Raw genomic sequence first — 27,103 nt, 5'->3', positions numbered from 1 at the left:
GGGAGAAATCATTGATGCTAATTAGTTTAGTCTTTCAAGAATAAACTGTACCAATTATTGTTGCCTCTTTGCTTAATTGTGGTATGAGAATGTTTGCAATAGACACGTTGCTACTTCAGGTATAGTCCTTCATCTACATCCACTATGAAGACTTTGCAAGACTTGCTTTTCTGCAAACCAGATAGTATTTGTAATATGAGATGAAAAGTATATTTAAAAGCAATCTTAAGCATGCTGAGTAATATGACCCTGAGTATTTCTGACTCCAAAAGTAAATTAACCCAGCTTCAACCTGCCTGAAGCCCATGTTTAACAGAAGAGCGATATGTCAACCTAAAATATCACTGTGTCTGCTTTCAAAGTGCAGCCCTAGCAGAAATTGCAAATTAAATTACGAGGGAGGATTCAGAAACACTTCCTTCTGAGGACATGATATTTTTCTTACAGAGATTTAGAATCAATTACAGTTTGAAAAAAAGTAAGGTAAAATAACTGAGTTTCCCAAGCTCTTGCAAATCGTATGTCACAAAAAGATGAAAAACTGACAATCCCAGCCAGCTGTGATCTTTTGGCTTCCTTCATATGTTCTTAGTGGAAACTTAATTATAGAGACGTCTGATTAGGTCTATCACTCAGTGGAGGACTTTCTGGACTCATACTACTTATGAGAAGACTTATTGGTTTCCCCATGAGTTATATAGTTGTTTAAAAAAGCAACAAAGCACTTGCCTACATTGTCCTTCAAAGGTCAATGATTGCTAATGGGATACAGAACCAGACCCTTCTCCAGGCCAACAGTACACAGCTGTCCCAGGTGGGTAGTGATTATGTGTCATTACAACCTGATTCTTGTTTAGTGTTCTGTCAAAAATGAGATTTTTGTGTTCAATCCATTTCTTCACTGGCCAAACAAATTGGCATTAATTGGCAACATTGTTGGCGGTCTCAGCAGAAAGCCAAAGGTGTGAAATGAACCAGAGGATAAAAGCTGTGATTGCAGAGATGATCTCTAAACAGCCAAATTTTTTTAGTGCTTTGGAGGAACGGTGTGGAGAGTTTTCATCATGAGCAGCAGCAGCTGTTTAGTAGCAGAAGGCTTGAAGGTCAGCCAGCTCAGTACACTGGGTCGGACCAAAGGACCATCTAGCCAAATAGCTTGTCCACAGCAGATGCCCTCAAGAGAATACAAGAACATAGGAAATATGTAAAATTATTTATAGGGTATATTTTCTGCACCTCCAATGATTTCTGGCATAGGGGCTTCCTGAGCCAGAGTTTGTTATATAGAGAAATACATTCTTTCTTTGTTTTTATTCTACTGTATTTTACCCTCTAATCAATACCCCTGCTTCTTATATGAAAAGGGCAAGTGAACCACTGTTTCCTAATCCTTTTCTCTGTTATTTATGTTTTTACATACCTTTGTCATACAAGTCCCTCAGCTGCTTCTTCTCCAGTCCAATGAATCTTTGTTTACTTAATCATTATTTGCATGGAAACCATTCCATTTCTTTCAACTCTGCTTTTCCCACAACAGCAAGATCTTATTTTTGAGTGTTAATTGCCTGTTCATATCCCTTTACAATATGGAGAAAGTTAATATTTTCTTTCATCATGTGCATTCCTATATGTTTTATCTACTATATTTTTTTAGCAGTCCTTTTATCTCTCAGTCATTCAGTATCATGAGCTTCTGCAGCTGTTTGTAGTTTGGTTTTCTTTTTATCGTTCTTTGTTACTTGTTGTGCATAGTAAACTTGGTCAGTCTGGTGTTTACCATCTTGTGCAGATCATTAATCAATATGCTGAACAGTATATGTAACTGTGGGAGTCCACTGATAGTGCCCCTCCGCAGTGAAAACTGGTTCTTAACTGCTGTGTTTTGCTTGCTGTATTTTAGCTAATTATTAATTTGTGTGAGGATTTTGCCTTATTTCACAGCAAATTAGTTACATTTTTGTGAGGGACAAAAGGTTTTTGGAAACCCAAGTATGCCTTAGCAATTGGTTCTCTCGTATTAACAGTTTTGGTCAACTCTAAAAGATTTGTGAGGTGTGACCTCTGTTTGCTTCTGAAGCAAAGACGACCTCTGAAGACTTGCTTCTTCCCCAGTTTGTTATTTTTAGCTATGTGTTTAGAACGGGATACATCAAAGGATCAATTTCAGATTGAAGTGTTAATACATTTAGGGCAAACTGAACAAAATGAACTGCTGGTCCTATGATAGTATTTTGTTTCTATGCAATGGTCGTATGGCCATATGTATGCCCTCTTTTGTCCTTAAGAATATAAAGAGGGGTCAGTCCAACTTTCAGCTCTACCATAAACTGGTTATCATAGAATCATAGAATCATAGAATCATTGAGGTTGGAAAAGACCTCTAAGATCATCGAGTCCAACCGTCAACACAACACCACCATGTCCACTAAACCATGTCCCTAAGTGCCTCATCTACTCGTCTTTTAAATACTTCCAGGGATGGGGACTCCACCACTTCCCTGGGCAGCCTGTTCCAATGTTTCACCACTCTTTCAGTAAAGAAATTTTTCCTTACATCCAATCTAAACCTCCCCTGGCGCAACTTACGGCCATTTCCTCTCGTCCTATTGCTAGTTACTTGGGAGAAGAGACCGACACCCACCTCGCTACAGCCTCCTTCCAGGTAGTTGTAGAGAGCGATGAGGTCTCCCCTCAGCCTCCTTTTCTCCAGGCTAAACAACCCCAGGTCCCTCAGCCACTCCTCATAAGACTTGTTCTCCAGACCCCTCACCAGCCTCGTTGCCCTTCTCTGGACACGCTCCAGCACCTCAACGTCCTTCTTGTAGTGAGGGGCCCAAAACTGAACACAGTATTTGAGGTGCGGCCTCACCAGGGCCGAGTACAGGGGCACGATCACTTCCCTACTCCTGCTGGCCACACTATTTCTGATACAGGCCAGGATGCCATTGGCCTTCTTGGCCACCTGGGCACACTGCCGGCTCATATTCAGCCGGCTGTCAACCAGCACCCCCAGGTCCTTCTCTGCTGGGCAGCTTTCCAGCCACTCTTCCCCAAGCCTGTAGCGCTGCATGGGGTTGTTGTGGCCGAAGTGCAGGACCCAGCACTTGGCCTTGTTGAACCTCATACAGTTGGCCTCGGCCCATCGATCCAGCCTGTCCAGGTCCCTCTGCAGAGCCTTCCTACCCTCGAGCAGATCAACACTCCCGCCCAACTTGGTGTCGTCTGCAAACTTACTGAGGGTGCACTCGATCCCCTCATCCAGATCATCAATAAAGATATTGAACAAGACCGGCCCCAAAACTGAGCCCTGGGGAACACCGCTCGTGACCGGCCGCCAACTGGATGTAACTCCATTCACCACAACTCTCTGGGCCCGGCCGTCCAGCCAGTTTTTGACCCAGCGCAGAGTCCACCTGTCTAAGCCGTGAGCCGCCAGCTTCTCGAGGAGAATGCTGTGGGAGACGGTGTCAAAGGCCTTACTGAAGTCCAGGTAGACCACATCCACAGCCTTTCCCTCATCCACTAGGCATGTCACCTGGTCATAGAAGGAGATTAGGTTGGTCAGGCAGGACCTGCCTTTCATGAATCCGTGCTGGCTAGGCCTGATGCCCTGGTTGTCCTGCTCATGCCTTGTGAGCGCCCTCAAGATGAACCGCTCCATAATCTTCCCTGGCACCAAGGTCAGGCTGACAGGCCTGTAGTTCCCCGGATCCTCCTTCCGGCCCTTCTTGTAGATGGGCGTCACATTGGCAAGCCTCCAGTCGTCTGGGACCTCCCCCGTTAACCAGGACCGCTGATAAATGATGGAGAGCGGCTTGGCGAGCACCTCCACCAGCTCCCTCAGCACTCTCGGGTGGATCCCATTCCATTAGTAGAATATGGCTTAGTAAGAAACAGACATTTGAAATTTGGACCAGTTCGACCCCTTTGTATCCTTTGCCTGTTCTTGGTCATTAATGTTCAGATCATGCAGTAGGGTTTCTGCAGGTATAAGTAGTCCAGAACTGGGGGAAAAAAAATAAATTACTCTTCTTAGTGTGTTTTTCAAATATCAAAACTTTGGAATTGTCATTTTCTTTAGGAGTTTATATCAGTTGTAGCAGTTTAGCATTTTGGCAGGAATATTTCTGTACTGTAGTATCATAACTTTGGGGTTAATAGATTTTGACCAAGTGGTTTTGGCCATTTTTTCCCCTTCAATTCATGAATCTGATGAATAGCTGTGATGTAGATTTTCTAAAATTCTGATCTTTACTTACATTGAGATACTTTTTTCTTTACACTGGTATCCTACTGAAGCATTTGATTGAAGTGTAAGGGACCAAATGGAAACATTAAATTGCCAGAGTGACCCACTCAAGAATTTTTTGCTGCCAAATGCTCTTAAATTGCCTAGAATATTACAGAATATTGTTCAACAGCCTGCTAAAAGAAGTACAGCTACTAGTTCACAAGAAAAAGACAGGTTTTTATGTTTAAATTGTCTAGATGTTTTCTGTATTTTGAGACTTGAGAGGATGGGAACAATAGGTGAAGGTGCTTCAGGAATTTTTATGTTCCTTTATTTTCTGATTCTTGGATTTAAATTCAGTGATCATATTCAAGCATTTATGTTTGACTGTAATAAGCCACCTTCTGCTTTATTCTTAGACATTTCAGTTTCCAGACAGGCATGTTAGATTATGTTGATAATTTTCAACTTCAGATTGCATGTGGTTCTGTCAATTATTTTAATTTGTACAGAATTCTAAAATATGCATCAGCTTCTTCACTATGATATTATTAAATTTATATTAAGCTTTGGAGACACCTTAGCATTTTGTGGCTCATTCTATGAAATAGCATTAGTCTATGGACTTGATTATGAAATATTCATACTGCAACAACACCAGGAGATCTCAGTGAAGTGAAAGCTGGATTGTTCTAGGGATTGCAAATACTCTAAATGAAATTCCTTCCCCCAAAGAGATTGCAGTCTAAAAGATTCTTTAGTGTTACCAACTCCAGCAATTTCATTACAAATTTTTCATTTACTAGAAAAGTGTCCCTCAATCACTAACTCTCAGTTGTCCTGTTAGAATGTGACACTCACTATTTTGATTTATTTAAAGAAGTAAATAGAAAGATCAGCCCTTGCTGACTGTAAGAAAGAGCTTTAGGGGAAAAAATATTAACCCTAAATCCTTATGAGCAAGAAAAAGAAATAGAAATAGAACAATTCCCAGAATGCTCTTTATTTTGAGTAAGTTTTATGGCTAAATTTGGGTCATTCTGTGGTTTATTTGCTTTTGTAAGTACTACTCGGTGCATATTTACAGCTCGTATAAAAATAACCAGCTTTCAACTCCCTTCTCTACCGGAAAGTTCTCTGTACAACCTGGGACAAATAATTTTGGTTCAGAGACAGCAGAAATGCCTAACTTTGACCTAAATATCTGTGTCTGTCAATCCCTCTCAGCTGCCTCTCTGTAAATAGTATTGCTATCCTTATAAAAGAATGAAATGCTCAGCTGTCATCGTAGTGCAGAGATAAAAGTACCAATAAAAACTTTTCAATTTATCATTTTTATGCATTCTATAAGAAACTCCTAGCTTGTTCTATTGTTTATTTAATAAGCATTTTTTTAAGCTCATAATCATGCTCATAAATCTGGGTTGGTACACTGAGCAGTGGTTTCCAGCATTTTCTAATCTTTTTCTGATTTAATTGATTTTTGCCTGTAAACACTGTTTTAATATAATTTGCAAAAAAAAAACCAAGTTACCATCTTTTTTTTGACAATTCAGGCATAGTTCTGTACTTTCAGTCATTGATACAATGATGTAAACCTCTGATATTATTTCACAAGGAACAAACTGCATATTCTGCAAGTGTATATTGACTAAGATGTATATCTCTCTGCAGTTTCCTGAATGTTTTAGTGCTAGTGGTTCTGTGACAACTTTTAAAATTTCAGAAATATTTTCTTTTTATCATGTTTCATTCTTGGTGCCTTCATGCACTATTTAGTTATGATACATAAGATGGTACATATATGAGCAGGCAGAACAGTCTGCATATAAGCTCTAGTTTAGGTTTGAGTAGAGCCTTTTATCAATAGCTATATATCCAAGCTAATTCTCCTAACCTAAATTGCATTTGCACATATTTGATTTAAGGTTATTCTCTTTTGTATGCCATAGTTACATGAAATGAGTGGATTGTAAAATTACATATTTTCACTATTCTGAGATCTCAACATCTGTTACTGCTTAGATAGTAGCAACAATCTTGCCTTTCTAGTAGAAGCATTTGAAGGAAAACTTCAAAGATGAAATTTCAAAAATCATTAGTCTATATATGGATAGTGATAACATAGAAATCAGAATTTTAAATCTACTAATAAATAACATTATGGATAAAAGTTACAATGCACAAATAAGAAACCAGTATTCTGTAATGTAATCTTTATGTTAGGATATTATTTGTGTCTTTTTCTCCGATGATTGTTCGAGACATGTAAAAGACCAAATTAATTTAAACCAAAAATGTATTTTATGTTGCATTTAGAGAAAATTCAGGACATTTATGACTAACAACAATTTCCTTTTTATTGGCAGTTATAAATATTAAAAAAAAAAAAATCTTTAATGTTAAGGCAATACTGAAATTAAGTCACAAGCATAATATCAAGATAGCTAGCATTCCTTTCTACATGAATGCTTCTTTTTATTTCTCTACTAAATCCTGAGTTTCTTGAATAGTTTTATTGCTATGATTATTCGCTTCTGAGACAAGCAGAGCCAGAGATACATATTCATGTTTTTTCACTATATTGTCTGATAAACTGCACTTACTGATTCTCATTTATTCTGTACAGGCTCCATCATCACCTTCTTCACCCATAGCTAATGAACCAAAATACGAGAAGCGCTGGCTAGACACCTTATCAGTTCCTCTGTCAATGGCTCGAATCTCGAGGTACAAAGCTGGAACAGATAAATTAAGGTTTGTAATCTAAAAGGGGAAGTAACTGGGTTAGCTAACTGTACCTAATATTTTGCTGCGGAGTGTTGGCTGTATAAGAATTCTTTGAGTGCAGATATGAAAGTCTTCTTATTAAAAACTATGCAGATCATAGAATCTTTTTGCATTGCAGAGACCTAAGTAATGGTTCATAAACTAGCTGTGGAATAGGGTGTCAGAGGTGATTGTCCTGGACTTCAGGAAAGATGAAAGCAAAAGTGAAGTTTAGTAAAGCTTCAATAAATAATGTGCTTGAGAAAGGTTTAACACATCGCAGCATGCATCAGCTTTTTTATGCAAACCATTCCGTGTGGTAGGACTGCCTCAAATCTACCAGTAGTTGTGGTCCAAGTAGTCCACAGTTCTCCATATGTATGAGAACAGGAGTTCATTCACTGTTACTTTCCATTTTCTTTATGGGTTGCCCTATATTTGATTGCTTCTAATTCTTGTTAATGAGAGAATTGGAATCTCTATTGAAGCATCAACTATACAGGTCACCTGCTACCAGGAGGTACCAGAAATTCATGTGTATACCTTTCTTGTTCTATGCCAGATTTGTTACCTGTTTCCTGAAAATGACCTGAAAAACATTTTTTTTTTCTAGTAGGACAGTTATGCTGCTTTTAATTGAGAGCAATTAGTCTCCTAAATCAGTTGGCAACTCCTCTCCCAGATTTCATGTTAAAGCATCACAGGTGAATAATAATAAATTGTACGGAAAAGTTTCAGGTTCTTCCACAATCTTTGTCTGAACTCTTACTTCCATTTTAGTCTCTCATCACTTCCTCCACCACTTTCTTCCTTCCTACTTCAACTGACCAGTTCATGTGGTCCAACCTTTCCCAATCTACCACAGGCCTCCAACCATTCAAGGCTTAGAAGTTCTCCTGTGAATTAAGTGAGCAAATCTCTGTGTGCACATTTAGACATCAACTCATCATCAACTTATCATCAATATTCTTAAATTTAAAGGGTAAGTGGAAGAAGATAAAACATTTAAGCCTCTGAGTTCAGTTATCACCCTGATAGTTTGAAGCAGTTTCACTCCTGTTCTGTGCACTCTGTGCATTAGATGGAGCAATCCCAAGGGATTCCAGTCCCAAAAGAGCAGTGTGTGCATTTTGAGAATTCTTTGAAGTAAAACACCTTCTGATATTGTACTGGGTCTGGCTGAGATGGAGGTAATTTTCTTCATAGCAACCTATATGGTGCTGTGTTTTGGTTTGTGACTAAAACAATGTTAATAACACACCAGTGTTTTGGTTGTTGCTGAGCAGTGCTTTCCAACATCAAGGCTTTCTCTTTTTCCTGCTCTGCTCCCACTCAAGGAGTAGGCCGGGGCTGGGCAAGAAGTTGGGAGGGGACACAACCTGGGCAGCTGACCCCAATTGACCAAAGGGATATTCCATGCCATGTAACATCATATTCAGCAATAAAAACTGAGAAGAAGGGGTTTGGGGGGAGCTAGCCATTGCTTGGAGACTGGCTGGGCATCATTCTGCTTGTGGGAGATGGTGAGTGGTTCCCTTTGCATCACTTGTTTTGTTGTAGGTTGGTTTGTTGGTTTTTTTTTCCTCTTCCCTTTGCTTATTAAACTGTCTTTATTTCAACCCACCAGTTTTCTTGCTCTTCCTGTTCTCTCTGGAGAGGGGTTGGGGAGTGAGTGGCAGTGTGGATGCTTAGCTGCTGGCCCAGGATCAACCCATCACAGATATATTTTTCTTGTAAGGATTAAGGAGCTTAGTGTTTTCAGTTTCAGTCTTGGAGAGACATATTCTCTTGTGCTGCATCTTGCTCCCATATATATTGAGTGTACACAGCACTCCTTTATTACTGTATTTTTTCCTTTTTGTTGTAAACACTCTAAAGGAAGATGAAATTGTTCCATAAAGCGTATCACCAACCCATGATACTTTAGTTCTACTAAATGCTCCCTGCTTGTTTTGGTAAACCAACAAGAATATCTATATGAACATTAAAGGAATACCACCTTGAGATTAACTGCAGATGAGGTGTTTCCCATGTTCTTACTAAAGCTGTTTATTTTTGCCTGAGGGACACCAGACTGCTTTTATCTTGTTCTCTCCTCCTCTGAAATACGTGTACATATTCTTGCTGTTATCCCACTTGTATCCTTCCTTTTACATTTCCCCTTGTTTGGGGATTTGGTACATTTGTCTTCAGTAATTGCTCTCTAAAATCAAGTGTCTGCTTTGCATGAAATAAAACCTACAAGCAATTACAAGTATAAATGGTGACATCATCTAGATAACAATCCTCCTTTCAACCCTATCTACACATCTCTGCTCCCTTTCACATTTCAGCCATCAGTCTAAAGTCATTTGAATGAGTCCATGACAATTCCCATGAATGTGTCACGGATGCTGCTGACTAATTTGCTAGTTTTGCCATTCTCTGAATATTTACTTGAATAATAGAATACCCAGTTGGAAGGGACCTCAAGGACCATCTGGTCCAACCTTTCTTGGCAAAAGCACGGTCTAGATAAGATGGCCCAGCACCCTGTCCAGCTGAATCTTAAAAGTGTCCAATGTTGGGGAATCCACCACTTCCCTGGGGAGATTATTCCAATGGCTGATTGTTCTCATTGTGAAAAAATTTCTTCTTGTGTCCAGTCGGAATCTCCCCAGGAGTAACTTGTACTCATTACCCGTGGTCTTTTCCACGTGACTCCTTGTAAAAAACAGAGTCTCCATCTTCTTTGTAACAACCCTTTAAATACTGGAACATGGTGATATGGTCTCCCCTAAGCCTTCTTTTCTCAAGGCTGAACAAACCCAGTTCTCTCAGCCTTTCGTCATATGGCAGACTTCCCAGTCGTTTGATCATCTTTGTGGCCCTTTTCTGGACCCTCTCCAGCCTGTCCACATCTTTTTTGCATAGTGGGGACCAAAACTGAACACAGTATTCCAGGTGTGGCCTGACAAGCGCTGAGTAGAGTGGGATAATGACTTCTTTGTCTCTGCTGGTGATGCCCTTGTTGATGCAATCCAGTATCCTGTTGGCTTTCTTTGCCACAGCAGCACACTCTTCACTCATATTGAGTTTGTTGTCCACCAGCACCCCCAGGTCCCTTTCCACAGAGCTGCTCTCCAGCCAGGTAGATCCCAGCCTGTGCTGCATTCCTGGATTATGTTTTCCCAGGTGCAAGATGTTACATTTGTCTCTGTTGGATTTCATAAGGTTCTTGTTAGCCCACTCTTCCAGCCTATCCAGGTCTTCCTGCAGGGTGGCTGTCCCTTCCAAAAGTGTCCACTTCCCCACTTAGTTTGGTATCATCGGCAAACTTCATCAGGGTACACTTGATCCAATCATCCAGATCACTCATGAAGATACTAAACAGTGTTGGGCCCAATATCGATCCCTGGGTGACCCCACTTGTGACAGGTTCCAGTTTGAAAAGAAGCTATTTACCACCACCCTCTGGGTGTGGCCTGTCAGCCAGTTCCCCACCCACCGCACAGACCACTTGTTTAGACCATAACGCATCAGTTTCTCTAGGAGGGGGCTGTGGGAAACCTTATCGAAAGCCTTGGAGAAATCCAGGTAGACAATGTCCACCGCTCGCCCCACATCAACCAAGCAGGTTACTTTGTTGTAGAAGGCAATCAGGTCTGTCAAGCACGATTTGCCCTTGGTGAATCCGTGCTGGCTTTTCCCAATCATGTGCTTCTTTTGACTTGTGATAGCCCCCAGGAGGATTCATTCCACATAACTTTCCCAGGGACTGAAGTAAGACTGATGGGCCTATAATTTCCTGGATCCTTCTTTAAGCCCTTCTTGTACATGGGGGCAACATTAGCCTTCTTCCAGCCTTCTGGGATGTCCCCCAATCTCCACGACTTCTCAAAGATTATGGAGAGTGGCCTCACAATGACATCAGCCAGCTCTCTTAACACCCTCGGGTGGATATTGTCAGGGCCCATCAATTTGTAGGGGTCAAGCTCCTGTAATAGTTCACATACCAGCTCTTCCTTCACTGACAGTGGATCTGTGTTTGCATCAACCTGGATTTTTGTTCCCAAGGCCTGGGGCCCAACCGTGCTGGTAAAGACAGAGGTGAAGAAAGTGTTGAGAACTCTGCCTTTTCAGCATTGTTGGTGACTAATTCACCTCTTCTGTTTAACAGCGGGCCAGTATTTTCCTTCTGTTTCTGCTGGTTGTTTACGTACCTGAAGAACCCTTTCTTGTAGCTTTTGACATCTCTGGCCAATTTCAATTTGAGCTCAGCTTTTGCTTTTCTAACTGCATCTCTGCACACCCTGGCAATGCCCTTGTAGTTCTCAATGGGTATTCGTCCTCTTTTCCATCTCTGGTACGCTTCTCTCTTCGTTTTGAGCAGATGCAGAAGCTTGCAGTTAAGCCAAGAGGGTCTGCTTACTTCCCTTACCTTTAAAGGGGATGAACTGTTTTTGTGCTTCCAGGAGAGCGTTCTTGAAAAACTCCCAGCACTCACTGGCTCCTTTATCCTCCATGGAAGCTTCCCATGGAATCCCTCCCAACTGAGCTCTGAGCAAGCTGAAGTTTGCTCTTCTAAAATCTAAAACCTTTGTCTTTTTACTAACCTTCAGCATGCTCAGCAGGATCCCAAACTCCACAATATGGTGATCACTGCAGCCAAGGCTATCACTAAGTGAGATATTACAAAGCAGGTTTTCTTGGTTTGTGAGTAGCAAGTCCAGCAGGAACTTGATGGATGACATGTGAGCTACTGTATTGTTCTTCCAACAAATGTCTGGGTAATTGAAGTCACCCATAAGAACCAGGTTCTGTTGACCCAAAGCTTGCTTAAGTGCCCCAAATATTGCTTCATTGGCCTTATCGTCTTAGAGCCTATCTGCGTACATTGGTAGACAGCATGCCTGCTTTTTCAGTATTAAACGAGTCCATGAGTCTATATGTCATCCTTGAAACTTTTTGTCTCCCTTGTGTTCTTTGTCATAACTTTGTTTTATTGCAATGCTTCACTATATATTATCTTCTAAGTTATCTCAGTTGGTCTTGAGAAGGTGCACTGGCACCAGAACAGGCAGATTACTTTTTAAGTCTGTGTTGTTGAAATATTGGAACTATCTTCTGTAGTGTCACATACACAGCTGTGTGCCTTCTCTTCAGCTAGATGGACTGTATGAAAGGCCTTTTTCCTTACTCCCTACCTGAATTAAGTTCAGAGAAGTCTGTATCATTCTTTCCATCAAAATTATCTATATCTCTTTGGCTTTTGACATTCCCTTGTAACTATGCAAAATGTTATGGCTTGGGAATGAAGCCTGTATGATTATTTTGCCGTCTATCCACACTCACAGGTAATGCACACTCTGATTTCTTCAATCCTTCTTTTCCCCGATAGAAAAACAGCTTTTTCACCTGTGAAATTCTTGCAGTTGGCTACAGCAGACTTAGCATACTTTTTTTACTAAAATCTATCACAGACTGATTGTTTTAATATATAGTATTGTATATTCTATTTATAGTATCTGTAAGTCTAACTACTCTTGCTGTTCTGATGTGGTAAGCTGCTGTCAGCCAGTCTGGATGGCCCCTCTGACCTCATTCACTTTTCTTCTCCTTCATATACAAGATTGTTTCATATTTTCAGCATTCTTTTTCTGGTAGTGTAAATAAGCTCCGACTTCCAGATAACCTTAGGAACAATAAAAAGATTGTCATAAGGTCGAACAGAGTCTGATATGTTACTGAAGGACATCTTTTTGTTGCCTTTATTTTTAAAAATATAGAGTATGACAATGTATGGCATGTCAGCATCTTGCTCAATATTTTTGACCATTTTTCAATTAGAAACATGTTATATAGCTAGAGTTGTCTGTTAGACTGTGGTATACTTTTAATGTGGTTTAGATCAAATCTAGTCTAATCTAATCAGATTAGGCTATATTACTTTGTGGTTAAACTATGCAGTTTAAATTCCTCAGTATTTCATTTGAGTTTTCCGGTAACTTTGGCAAGAAAGGGCATACTTTTAGCTCTTGTGTCATGAGATGGCCAGGAACACCTGTATCTGTTTGATTGTTATTCTTTTTTCATTATAAGAGAAAGGAGTTACCTTTGACTTTCCATTTCACTTGACTTCTCATTTTATTTTTCCCAGGAAGGCTTAAGACTGGTGACTTAATGACACAAGAGTATATTTTTCATGTATTTTAGATTTTGTCAGCACCATAGCTATTAACAGAAACAAGAAAGAATGGGATAGATATCTTCCTTATACATAAAGAGGAATGAATGAAAATACTGCAGAGTGGGACTGTGAAGTGTGTTTGTCCATATCACAAAACAAAAGCAAAAAAATCCCCCAGAATATTTTAAAGGAAAGATAAGAAATGTAATAGATGTTCTTCCTCTTCTCAGTGCAGGATCTTTCCAGTTATATCTTCAGAAGGTATGAACATGGAAGAGAAACTTTTTATTAACTACCGAAATCACCTTTAATTAGTGTATTTCATATTGTTGATATGATTGGAGTCTATCTGAATATTTCTATGCAGCATGCTGATTAGTATTTTTGATTACTTATTAATTCAATAAATTTTTTATTCACTTGCCTTTATAATATAGCACCACTACTTCTATCATTCTACACGTCTCATCATCCATCAACGTAATTTTCCTCTATAAGAGGTGAAGTAATATATACAGTGAGAACTCTGTTCCTGTGAATACCCTTAATTGCTAGCTGGTAATGGAAACATTTTTTGACTGTTGAGGATAGAGTTGGTGATGTAAATTTATCAGAGAAATAATGAGATCATTAAGTCTCATGCAAAGGAATTTGTAGTTCATGTCATAGTTCAGAGTGTTTTTATTTTTAAGATAGAAAAGTAAAGATAGTTAGTCTTATAGAAGTTGGAGAACGTAGTTCATTCATTTATAATCTTTCATTTTTCTTATGGAATGTCTAAATCCTTACTTGGAAAAATGTGTGGGTAAGTATTTTCAGTCCTTACAGCAGATACTGAAAGTACTATATAATAATTTTTATTTGGTTTGTTGACTGGAGCTTTAAGTGAAGATGCAATAGCTTTAACCTCTTGAACATTATGACTTTAGAGACTGAAAAAACTAATTGCTTATTTGGAAGATGGAAATTAAATTGAATAAATGAGTGGACTGGAAGTAATTCAGGCCCAGTAGCTATGAGCCCATGTAGCTATGAACCCAATTACAAAACAACTTAATTAGATTTAAGTATTATTTTCTATTTCTTGGTATTCTGGCCATTGCAATTACCACAGAGTATTTTATGATTTTTTTGAAATTTTTTTTGTTGTTTTTTTTTTAATTGGCTCACTGGTTTCTTAACTGAATCTTTCTGAAGGATTCTATTTTCCATTTTAACATCTCGGTAAGTTAAAATGCCTTTAATTAGATAAATAAATTGGAAAGATAGATTGGAATTAGATAAGCAAATTGGAAAGTAAGAAATAGAATAAACCATTTTGAGAAACGTATAGGAATTAAACATAATCTCTCCAAGTTACAAAAACTGAATGAGTATTTGGTCACAGTTTTTAGTAACGATTATGTTGAACATGAAGGTAAGAAGAACGAGTGTGTACCTGAAAGATATCACAAACTGATTTGGACCAATGGGGTGGGAGACAGGGGGAGAGAGATTAACATCTGATAAAAGGTAAGATGAAGAAGAAAGTATAGGTTTGGAGGGATATTATTAATAGGGTGTCTTAAGGGCTATTTGATTGATGATGCAGAAAACAGTACGCTAATTAAAACCATTGGTGGCACAGAATCAGCATCATCGGTACAGAAGAGGAGCACAATATGTTATGAAAGGATGGAACTATTGGAAATGGGATGCAACACAATAGTACAAAGTGCAGGGGGATGACATTAAGGATTGTTACTGCAACAAAAAAAACTATGAAATAGTTTTTCATGGGAGCCTAGTGGAGCCTCTTGGTAGATGGCAGCAGAGGAAGGCAAAGACAGTTAGGTGGAGAAGAGCTCTGAAACACCACTGTCCTTCAGACTTAGAAAGGAGAAATAGATATTTGAGAGTATAGCAGGAAAAACACTTTCCAGAAGTAAGAAGCATTAAAACCATTATACAAACACTGCTAAGGCCCCATCTAGAATCTATGTACAATTCTGATTATTCAAATTAAAACATAAAATTTTCTATTGGAAATTTTCTCTTTTCTCAAAAGGTATTGTACTGTCACTTGCTGTTCCTATTTTTAGCTGTAGTATTTTAGGATTTGGCAACTGAGGTTTCCTTTGGCGCTTAGGAATTTCAACTTCTTTTTTTTCCATTCTGCATAGACGTAGAAAGTGACATTCATTTTCAATGGCTTTTAGACCTGATAGCCTTGTAATAAAATTGATATATTTCACTGTGGGCCATGTTTTGTGATTTCTACCATGCGTATTGACTTTTTGGCTATAGTTACAAAGTACTAAAACTAGCTTAGCATCTGCCAGTATGGGAGTCCATTCTATAACCTTTGTTCGGAATTTTTGGATCTTTGGAGCACTCCAGAAAGCACTTTATTATGTCATTAGGAATATGAGGCACAGGACAATTTATTGTTTTTTACTACATTGTTCAGGTGCTATGTAAAAAGAATAAGCCATGAAAGTCAGTGGATTTTTTAAAAAAATTGTGCTATGTACGGTTTTTTAAGGACTGCCTGAAGACTGCTATGTGTGTTTTTCTTTGAAAGCATCATTAAAATAAATGTTTCCTGTATGTTTGTCGCAAGTCTGCTCAAGCAGGAAATCAGTTGCAAGGGATCAGGTAAATGCAGGCTACAGAAAAAGATCTGCTCAACAGAATGTAAACAGAAAGATATGCGAGAAGCGACCAGGCATTTTGCAGATCTCTCCACAACCAGAGACTCACTTACCCTTGGCTAGAATAAGCTGCTAAATCAGAGAAAAATCAAGGTATAAGCAGGAAAAAGAAGCTAGACAGAAGCTATGCCAAACAGAGTAAAAGATCAGCACTGAATATTGATTCTTAGAGATTGGGACCACTTTAGTACCTGTTCCTCATGTGAGAAGTGACGTAAAATGTTTTGGCCAGAAATTAGACATACTTTTGAATGCAATATACTTGCAGTCTAAAAGTGTATCAAAAATCAGCGACATGAAAGCTAAGGAAATTGCTGTTTCTTTGTGCTCTAGGGCAATATATTCATATGCTTAAATACATTCTTTTAATTCTCATAGAATCATAAAATCATAGAATCATTGAGGTTGGAAAAGACCTCTAAGATCATCGAGTCCAACCATCGACCCAACACCACCATGTCCACTAAACCATGTCCCTAAGTGCCTCATCTACTCGTCTTTTAAATACCTCCAGGGATGGTGACTCAACCACTTCCCTGGGCAGCCTCTTCCAATGCTTGACAACCCTTTTGGTGAAGAAATTTTTCCTAATATCCAATCTAAACCTCCCCTGCCGCAACTTGAGGCCATTTCCTCTCGTCCTATCGCTAGTTACTTGGGAGAAGAGACCAACACCCAACTCGCTACAACCTCCTTTCAGGTAGTTGTAGGGAGCGATGAGGTCTCCCCTGAGCCTCCTTTTCTCCAGGCTAAACAACCCCAGGTCCCTCAGCCGCTCCTCAGAAGACTTGTTCTCCAGACCCCTCACCAGCCTCGTTGCCCTTCTCTGGACATGTTCCAGCACCTCAATGTCCTTCCTGTAGTGAGGGGCCCAAAACTGAACACAGTATTTGAGGTGCGGCCTCACCAGTGCCGAGTACAGGGGCACGATCACCTCCCTACTCCTGCTGGCCACACTATTTCTGATACAGGCCAGGATGCCATTGGCCTTCTTGGCCGCCTGGGCACACTGCCGGCTCATGTTCAGCCGGCTGTCGACCAGCGCCCCCAGGTCCTTTTCCGACAGGCAGCTTTCCAGCCACTCTTCCCCAAGCCTGTAGCGCTGCATGGGGTTGTTGTGGCCGAAGTGCAGGACCCAGCACTTGGCCTTGTTGAACCTCATACAGTTGGCCTCGGCCCATCGACCCAGCCTGTCCAGGTCCCTCTGCAGAGCCTTCCTACCCTCGAGCAGATCAACACTCCCACCCAACTTGGTGTTGTCTGCAAACTTACTGAGGGTGCACTCGATCCCCTTGTCCAGATCATTGATAAAGATATTGAACAAGACCGGCCCCAAAACTGAGCCCTGGGGAACACCGCTCGTGACCGGCCGCCAACTGGATTGAACTCCATTCACCACAACTCTCTGGGCCCGGCCGTCCAGCCAGTTTTTGACCCAGCGCAGAGTCCACCTGTCTAAGCCGTGAGCCGCCAGCTTCTCGAGGAGAATGCTGTGGGAGACGGTGTCAAAGGCCTTACTGAAGTCCAGGTAGACCACATCCACAGCCTTTCCCTCATCCACTAGGCGGGTCCCCTGGTCATAGAAGGAGATCAGGTTGGTCTAGCAGGACCTGCCTTTCATGAATCCGTGCTGGCTAGGCCTGATCCCCTGGTTGTCCCGCTCATGCCTTGTGAGCGCCCTCAAGATGAACCGCTCCATAATCTTCCCCGGCACCAAGGTCAGGCTGACAGGCCTGTAGTTCCCCGGATCCTCCTTTTGGCCCTTCTTGTAGATGGGCGTCACATTGGCAAGCCTCCAGTCATCTGGGACCTCCCCCGTTAACCAGGACTGCTGATAAATGATGGAGAGCGGCTTGGCGAGCACCTCCGCCAGCTCCCTCAGCACTCTCGGGTGGATCCCATCCGGCCCCATAGACTTGTGAGCATCCAGGTGGCATAGCAGGTCATTGACTGCAGGTCATTGACTGCTTCCTCTTGGATTATGGGGGGTTCATCCTGCTCGCCGTCCCTGTCTTCCAGCTCAGGGGGCCGAGTACCCTGAGGATAACTGGTCTGCCTGTTAAAGACTGAGGCAAAGAAGGCATTGAGTACGTCAGCCTTTTCCTCATCCTCGGTGACAATGTTCCCCCCTGCATCCAATAATGGATGGAGATATTCTGTTCAGTAGTGTGAAGCCAACATAAGAAGAGTGAGCTGGTTTATTTTTTGAATCTTCATCCTCATGATATTTAGCTTCTAGTTTTAAAACCTGTACTGCAACTAAGTGCACAGGCAAAAATGAAGCACTTCCATTCTTTTCAGGATGCGTGTACTCCACTTTCCCCCAAAGATGATGTTTTGCTTTGGAAAATTGATGTGACACCTCTTCACTCTTGTTTCTTCTATAAAATAGCATCCCTTAGAAGACAGAATGATGGATCACACCATGGCATATTGCCAGCAAGCAGAAGAAAAAGCAAAATAAATTCTGTCCCCCCAAAAATATAAACAGATCATTACTCTCAGGGAATTGTTCATATTAATATTATGAATATTATGAATATTATGAATATTATATAATATTCAATATTATGAATATTCAATATTATGACTATATAATATTCATATATTATATATTAATATTGTTCATATTAATATTACCACTGAGGTCAAAGAATTACTACTTTTTGTTTGTTTCTGGAGAAGTTGAGACTTATTTTGTCTTTTCTTCTGCTTGCTGACAAAATACTAAATTCTAATCCACCAGGATTAGCTCAGCAAGACTGTAATCCCAGATGTCTTCAATAAATGACAGGATAAATAGCCTTGAGTTTCAGCAGCAGACCTGCTTGCTTCCCACTAACTTTGACACAAAAAAAAAAAAAAAATTCTGGAGCAAGCTGAATATGTTGAAGTCATTACTTAGCTTTTTCGCTGTTTTCAGAGTATTATGGGAAAAAAACTGATTTGCATTGTGTTATAATAATAATAATAGTAGTAAAGTTGTATTGCTCTTTCTTCTGAAAGCAGAGTATTTAGATTTCAAAGAAATCCACCACATTACTAAGTGTAAGTCAAGAACATGGACACCTATTTTTCCCTAACAAACGTGCCTGAATTTCACAGACAGTATAAACTGGATATTTAAGTCATGCGGAGAATTCAACATCTTGAAAAAGTAATCTTTTGTATATAATTTAACTATGACACTGATGATCTCTGTAGTCATGACAGAGATTTGTTGTCGTGAGCTAGAGACTCTCCTCATGTCAAAAGACTTACAGAGCTTGAACCTGAAGCTGAACTGGCATTACAGTGGCAGGCAGTCCAATAATTATTATCCACATATAGATTTTGTTAGCCAACTTATGTGTCAAAAAATTCCTAGAGACACTTATGTATTATATCGGTGATTGAAGCCATTGACATATCAAATCAGCTCTGAAGACATCATTAAGATAAATCCAGTCTTCCTACAAGGGATACTGTGAAACACAGTTGGGTGATTTATTAGTTAAAATTTTAACCTCTCCCGCACACTTCCATTGTTCTTAAGGAGCAATTAGAAAATAACATGCATCTTTATTATCCTAGTGATTAAAATAAATTGTAAATACTTGCATTAAGACTTTTTGAAAATACAGCTGAAGGGTTTTGAACTTTAATAATAATTATTTTGCTAATGCATTCAGTAAGATGGTGAAACCAATCTTGTTTGATTTGCTAATTTATATTTTCTACTGTTTTCTTGTACTTCCTAAGTAGAATTAACATGTGACTTATGCTCTGAATCTAAAAAGACATCTGCATGTCAATAACTTAAGGCAAAATGACATTCCACCTAAATTCTGTGGGACCATTCACATGCTTAAAATCTTTGTGGGATTGGAGTTTAATGGATGAGATTCATCTCACCTGACTGTAGACATCTAATAGTCATTCACCTACGAATGTGCTAAATCCCTGGACTCACCTTGGAGTCAATGGAGAGAAATAAGCATCTCCAGAGAATGATCCAGCTCACCTATCTTGTGCACTTGCTTATGATAAAACAAAATAGTTCCTGAGTTTAGCATGACTCACTTACAGAATCATTGAATAATTCAGGCTGGAAGGGATCCTGGAAGTCACCTAGTCCAGCTCCCTGCTCAAAGCATGTCTAATGAGATCATATGGCTCAGGGCCATCTCTTGCCAATTCCTGAACACTTCCCAGGGTGGAGATTCTACAACCTCGCTGGGCAACCTCTGCCAGTATTTGATCACCTTTGTGGGGAAAAAACCAAAACAAAAATCTAATGTTGAACTGAAATTTGCCATGTTCCAGCTTGTCTGCTGCCTGTCATCCATATACTTGGGCAACAGAATTTTATATGCTTGAATGGGGTGAAATCCATCTCACTTGAATTACCACTAACTGATAATTGTGCTGGAATTATAAAACACATATTAATAAGTATATATACACTCTGTTTTCCAGCCCACCACAGTGACTGGTTCTGCTACACATTCTGCACTCAAGAGAGGACAGTAGTACACTGATACTGCATATAACCCTGCAAGACTCCTCCACCTCTTTCTTCCGTACAAATAAAGCATGCTGAGACTGTAATTCCTCAGATTTTTCTGTCTGCAGCAAAGCCAAATACCTCACAACTGCATCCTACTCTCTTTTCTCTTTCAGCTGGCGATATTACTCTTGTTCTTTCTCCTCAGCAGTGCCAGTGTAACTATTTGTGTGACTTCATGGGGAACAGGATAAGAGGTCTCATGAATGCTAAAACTGTCCCCTCTCCCACTATCCTTTTCTTCTGCACAAGTTATTACAAATCTAATAGAATACAGCTGCTTCTACTGCCACAGCAGTTAAGAAAATACCTGTAGAAGCATAATGTCTTCAGTTATCTTACTTCATTAATCCAAGTTGAATACCAAAGTTACCAAAGTTACAATACTGGAAGCAAAATGTTCACAAAAAAACCAAACATGAAATGCAATCCAAGTTCACGATTGATACTTTGATATATTTTTAACTACATAGTTTCTGTTAATAGTCCAATTATATAAGCAAATTTGAACATTTTTTAAAATATGAGGCTATATGTCATTTACAATACAAAATCCCATTATTTTTAACACAGAATTTCAAAGAGATTGAGTAATTCAGATAATTCTTTTTTTGGGAATTTCCATTCAGATCCACCCATAGTCCACAAAACTTCAGGCTAAATAGAAATTCTAGCAAGAGGGCCATATAGTACTGTAAGCAAGCCACTAGAAAATGCTGTAAGAAAGGCAATAAAAACTCAAGTCAGACATCAAAAAATCATACAAACAGGAAGAAAGACTGATTTAGGACCTGGGAAGATGCAAAGCTGATCAAATCTGTTTGTCTGTATCAGCATGGTAGTAAACTTCAGGTAAACCAGCTGCTGTCAGATAAGCATCTAGGTTTTTATTAAGGAAATACAATAAAACATTGAGGTAACTCTAATGGAAAGATGGTTTCACATGCCACAGATACTGAAAATCTTAAAATGTATTTTGCTGAAATTCTTAGCCTCCAATAAAGTAAAAATTCAGCTTTTCCCGTTTCAACTAACACTAAAAATACATTTTGTCTTAGAAAAGTCTTTGGATTTAACACCTCTATAGTAGCTAACTGCTCGTACAGCAAAATGTGCTTTATTAATATTAATTAATATTAATTGTTTAAAAGTGTCAATGTCAGGAAAACAATTTAAGTCTACCAATGCCAATCTGTTATTCTGACTGCCATTCTCACAAAGACAGTGTTTATTTTATTAAAATAAATTAATGCAGTAAACAAAAGCCAAAAGAGACTAGGAATGCAGGTCCATTCATCATTTCACCATGAAAGTGAGATAGAAAGAGGCTGAGTATAGAAAACAGTGCCTCATGCTCCTTAGTGGAAATGCTTGCAGGAAACAAAGTTACAGGTTGGGAGACAAATCTGAAAATAATGTGAGGGTAATTTGGCCCAAATTTCTAGAATTTAGGAAAAGCAAATGTTCATTTCTGGTTCTAGTTGCAATAGTCAGTACAGTAACAGCAGGAGTAGAAGAGATGGGAATTTCCTCTAACTGTGTTTTAAAATGGGCTTGCAGCCTCAGAGAAAAAAAAAGCCAAGACATGTCATTGTATTTTGTGGCGATGAGATGACTTCATAGCATCTTAAGACCTCTCAAACTTACTATTTGGTATTAAATGGAAAGCTCATCCTTGTCAGCTAACAGGAATAGGTGCTCAGTTCCATCTCTCTATTTTTTTCTTTTCTGTGTTTTGAGGAAATGGAGAAAGGCATGGTATTTAAGCCTCTAGAAGTTATTTTATCCTGAATTCCAGTGCTGTCTTGGTGCTTGCATTGATTGTTTCAATTAAAACAAAAACAAAAGCCTCAGCATTCATTTTATTAAGCCTTTATTTTTAGTTTGGATATTTGTTTTTACTTGTAGCCTTATATACACTGTGCTTTTCAGACCACAGTGTGATACATGTAACAATATATTATGAGATATGTAGAGGAAAACTATTGTAACTAAAGGCAAGAAATAATCGTAGTAAAGTTGAGTAAGGTTGAGAGCAAAATCACTCTATTACTAGCACAGACTTCGTGGCTGGCATCTGTAAACTTTGGAAAACCCTGGCTCTTTCTTTTCCTATTTCATTTAATACACTTTCTGGTAAAACTAGCTTTCTGTCTGAGTCAGCACAGTGGGGACAGTGGTGCCCCAAAGGTCTCAGTCCCCTGTGCCAGGCAGTGTGACCACCTCCGGCACATCAGAAGCCTTGAACCAGACAGAGCTCCTGGGGAAGGATGTCCTCGTGTCAGTATGCAGGGGCAAGGGAACAGCTCTGCAGGAAAGGGCTTGGGGATCTTGGTGGACACCACATTGAGCATGAGTCAGCTGTACACACTTTCAGTGATGAAGGGTAACCACACATGGGGCTGCGTTAGTAAAAACATAGTCAGCAGGTCAAGGGAAGTGATTATTCTCCTCTACTTTGCATTCCTGAGGCCACATCTGAAATACCTGCATCTAAAATACTGTGTCCAGTTTTGGTCTTCCTGTGGAAAAGAGATTTGTATCTTAAACCAGTTAGTGAGGAGGCTGGCCTAGAGGACTTGTAGGATCCCTCACACCCTATTTGATTCTATGCAAATAGCCTGTCAGTGAAGTGTTCAGATCTCTAGATGCATTTGTTTGAATCTTGTTAACTGTCTTTTATAACTGATCACCATATTTTAATAAGGTAAAGGACAACAGGGGTTTTAGTGTAATCTGCACTATTGCCAGCGCCATGTTTCAAATGATAAAAGATTGGTTAATTTTTATAATAAAACTTGTTATTTTTTAATCTTGATTGCCTGTGTTGGTTGCATTAGTTGTTAGCCAAGGAGTTCCCTTCTGTGATCTTTCATCAGCCACTTGTATAACTTCGTGCCACTTGGATAAGGCATTCACACTGCATACCTTTATGCATCTACTGAAGCTGAGTTAGTATCTAGGCACCCTGTGGATTCAGTGGAGAGCACATACGATTTCTAGGCTCTGTTAAATGCTCTGGATTGTCCTCTCTGTCTGTGTAAGGATTCTAGCATCTTAGCTTTGATATTTGAATTTGATATCTTAAGTTAGGCATTGTGAATGGCTTCTCTTCACGGCACCAAATTAAGTCTGTTTTCATGCTCCACTGTGTATCAATGTTCCACTGTGTATCAATGCATAGGGGATGACAGATTTTCACTGTCTCAGTGGGATGTTGAAGAGATCATACCATAAGTCATTCCATTACAGCGCTGTTGGGATCTTTGTCAGAGCCTTAGGTAAAAGGAACAGTATGCTTGAGAGGTGATTATTTCACTCTGTTTACTTGAAGACAATAAAAGGATTTGTTTTGACCTTTTCTTTCTTCCTGAAGAGATGAAACATTTCATTTACTGAAATGAAAGTGACACAGAATTGTGCCATTGCCATCAGGTTTTAGTAGTTACCATGATAATTCAATCATGAAAGGAAAACAAGGGAATCAGCCGATATATATTTAAGCGTTCAGACCAAGAATGTTATTTTTGTGACCAGCAAATATAATGCTTTACAACTCTTTTAACAGTAAAGCATATCAGTTAATGTATATATATCTGTTAGGATACTTTGTCTTGTTAATATTGTGTGTGATGGGTATTTTATATTACCTTTTTTAGCAAGTATATAGAGTTCAGTATTCATGCTCACCATCAAACTCCCTACAAATGGCAAATGTTAGGTTAATAACTTTTTCAGTAAGTCATGAATGAATAACTTCCTATTAACCTCTGTGTGTCATTTTGAATGCTCATGTTGACATATATCATAAATTAAGCAGTAGAGGACTTCACCTTAGAGCAGAAAATCCCAGGAAAGCCCAGTAACTTCGTGGAGCAGTATTCTTGATTCAGTAGTTTGCTTTCTTCTAGGTTAGTACCAAAAAGAAAGCAATATAGCATATGAGTATAAATATCTAATTTTTAAATGTAGAAGGTAGCAGTGATACTCTCCAAATTATATACAAAGCAAACATATGCACAATCATTCAGATAATTATAATTGTCTTTCACAATAGTGTATGACTAAAACCTAACTCTCATGACACTCATGGGCACTTAAATAATCTACGTAGCTTTCTGAAGTTTAGTTGCTGAAACTATTGCATGTCACATGTTTTAAATTTAGACCAATGTACTTCCATGCCACTATTTAATGAACTTTTGTTGTTCCTATTGAAAGATCTCATAGTTAAAAAAGCATATCCCACCAGCATCCAAATGTGGGGGATTTCAGAGGTACATACACAGTGCTTTACTGCAGATAGTAAGGAAACCATTGGCATTTGCAGAATAAAGTTGCTATAAACACATACAAGATGCATAAAAAATGAATAAAATGCAATTGCACGGTAGCATGTGTCGATGCTGTTTTAAGAAAGGGCCCTACATTCAAAAATTATTTAAAGAAACTTCTAAGTACATTTTTCAAATTCCTGTGTAATAGAAGAGCTTAAAGGAAGCATTGCTTAGAATGTTATGTAGAAAAGTATAGGAATGCAAGAAATTAAAGCTAGGGAAGGCAGTTCTTTGCAACTTAATACATTCCTAGTAAATGAAACCAAAATGCAGTAAAGAAAATAGTCATTTTGGTTTAAAAAATGTTTATGTTTGTTCAAAAAGATCTAATGCATACTTCCTGAATACACTACCTTAAGTTCAGTAATTATGAACATAATATTTATACTCAAGGGAAGTAAATGATCAGCACATATATATGCTGGTACAGAGAAAGTACTTATTGTATGTGTTGCTCCTGGTACTGCCCATTATTATCCTTCTTTTTTGTTGCCTTTCTTTTGATTTGTAAAGTTAAGACTCAAAACTTGTCAAAAAGTGTAAAAATCACTTGAACACTGAGAAATATTGGGCAGTTTCAGAAAATTGACGTATCTTCCTTTACGGATATATTTCTTCTTACTGCAGATCTAATGCATTTGAAGTGCTGGCACTCGATGGAGTTAGTACTGGGATACTTCAGTTTTATACAGCCCAGGAGAGTGCTGACTGGCTGAGAGCAATATCAACTTACATCAGTGATTTGACACTTCAAAATGTATGTTACTTTCTGCATATTTTCTTGTCTATGCTATTGTAAAATTATTTCTAATTTTCCAAGGGTAGAAAATAATTCACATTTAAGATACAATATATAAAACGCATGTGTATGGGGAGGAAAAGGAGAAAGGAAAGAGCAGGGAGAGGTTGTCTGGTCGATCAAAAGTATCAAGAAGTTTTCAAGACTTGCAGTGTTATTGTAGAACAGAGAGTAGTAGAAAATCAGATTGCATTTATTATTTTAAAGACTTTTTAAGGCAAAATATTTATCCTTTCTGGTCATTTCACAGAGCTTTAGATATGACCAAATATTTCATTTTTACATTTTTGTAAGTAAAATGTGCTTGAAATTAGTATTTGTTGATTTTGAAGTAGGCATGTGGAAATCCTGTAGCTAGTGAAGTGTGACTTATAGAGGCTTATTGGGAGACAGTATTTTTACCTCTCTAAGTTGTCTAGGAGTTGATTTATTTAAGGTCATATTATTTCATCTTTCTCCCTAGAAGTATAAAGGTGCTTATGCTGTTTTAAGTTATTCCTGTAAATTCATAAATAGCATTTGCTATTGCAAGCAGAAGTATTAAATAATCTCTGGAGAAACAGAAAATTATTATTTGGACAGCACATTATTATTATACCAAGAAAGAACAGCTGAAAACTATTGAAGATTCTGGAATGAATCATAAAGTTAAATAGGGAACTCGATAATGTACAATATTGAAAATATATTTCAGTCTTTTTGAAATGGTAGAAATCGATGATGAAAACATAAGAGCACAGCTGTCCTGGAAGAATTGCCTGTACAGGTTTTTAATCTTTTTTTCTTTAGATGTCTTCAGACTGTAACTTCTTTTATAAATGATGATTTAGTAGCATGTCCTTAATTTATACTTTGTACTCTAGGTTAATTGTTGCTTAGTTCTTCAGATTATATTGTGTAGAATTTGTATTGGATTTCAACATAAAACTTTGGTCAAAACAGATTATAAATTGAATTTATTTTTCTTGTCTTCAAAAGTTACTTGGAATCACATTTGATCACAATAGTTCATTTATTACATTAATCCTTTTTAAATATTCAATTGCTTAAGCAATGTCTCTGACAAAATCGACCATTTTTGCTTATGATGCATTCTTTATAAGTATTCTCTATTCTCTATTTAGTGATTTACATTATTTACATGGTATTACTATTTGATAATTCTAAGAAAGCAATGTAAATTATTAATGAAATTTCATAATTCCTTCTGTGCGAATAGCAAAAAGAAGTGTATGGTAATATTTTTAGAGCAATTCCAGTTCATAGTTACTAAGCCCAATTCTTTTGCTTTCTAAAGAAATCCACTAAATAAAAGCCACTCCAAGGATATAGGTGAATAAGACAATAAAAAGTGGCTATAGATGCAAGCAGGTTTTATTAGTCGTAGGGTTCTAGTCTGTTTTTTTCAAATGCAGTATGTGCAGTAGCATGCGTCCTGACAGTGTCTTCACGGTGGTGTGACCTGTCTGCAGCAATATTTTATTATATACTGAGTACTTGCATTGGTCTTCTCCGTTATCTATCACAATAGTGAATTCTGTAAATGAAATAGTCCATCT

The 27,103-nt window shown here is 38.7% G+C and overlaps 1 protein-coding gene across 1 annotated transcript in view; it reads left to right on the top strand.

The window, feature by feature from the left end:
* The window catches only part of SNTG2 (syntrophin gamma 2), a 313,450-nt gene that overhangs the window by 214,516 nt on the left and 71,831 nt on the right, over positions 1-27,103 (top strand). The window contains exons 9-10 of the mRNA XM_076335436.1: positions 6,861-6,988; positions 25,373-25,502. Coding sequence (XP_076191551.1) covers positions 6,861-6,988; positions 25,373-25,502 — 258 coding nt within the window. The remainder of the gene's footprint in view (positions 1-6,860; positions 6,989-25,372; positions 25,503-27,103) is intronic.

Source organism: Aptenodytes patagonicus, chromosome 3, assembly GCF_965638725.1.
Source record: "Aptenodytes patagonicus chromosome 3, bAptPat1.pri.cur, whole genome shotgun sequence".
Taxonomy (NCBI): Eukaryota; Metazoa; Chordata; class Aves; order Sphenisciformes; family Spheniscidae; genus Aptenodytes; species Aptenodytes patagonicus.
The sequence above is the reverse complement of the archived record's forward strand: the minus strand, read 5'-3'. Positions and strand labels throughout refer to the sequence as shown.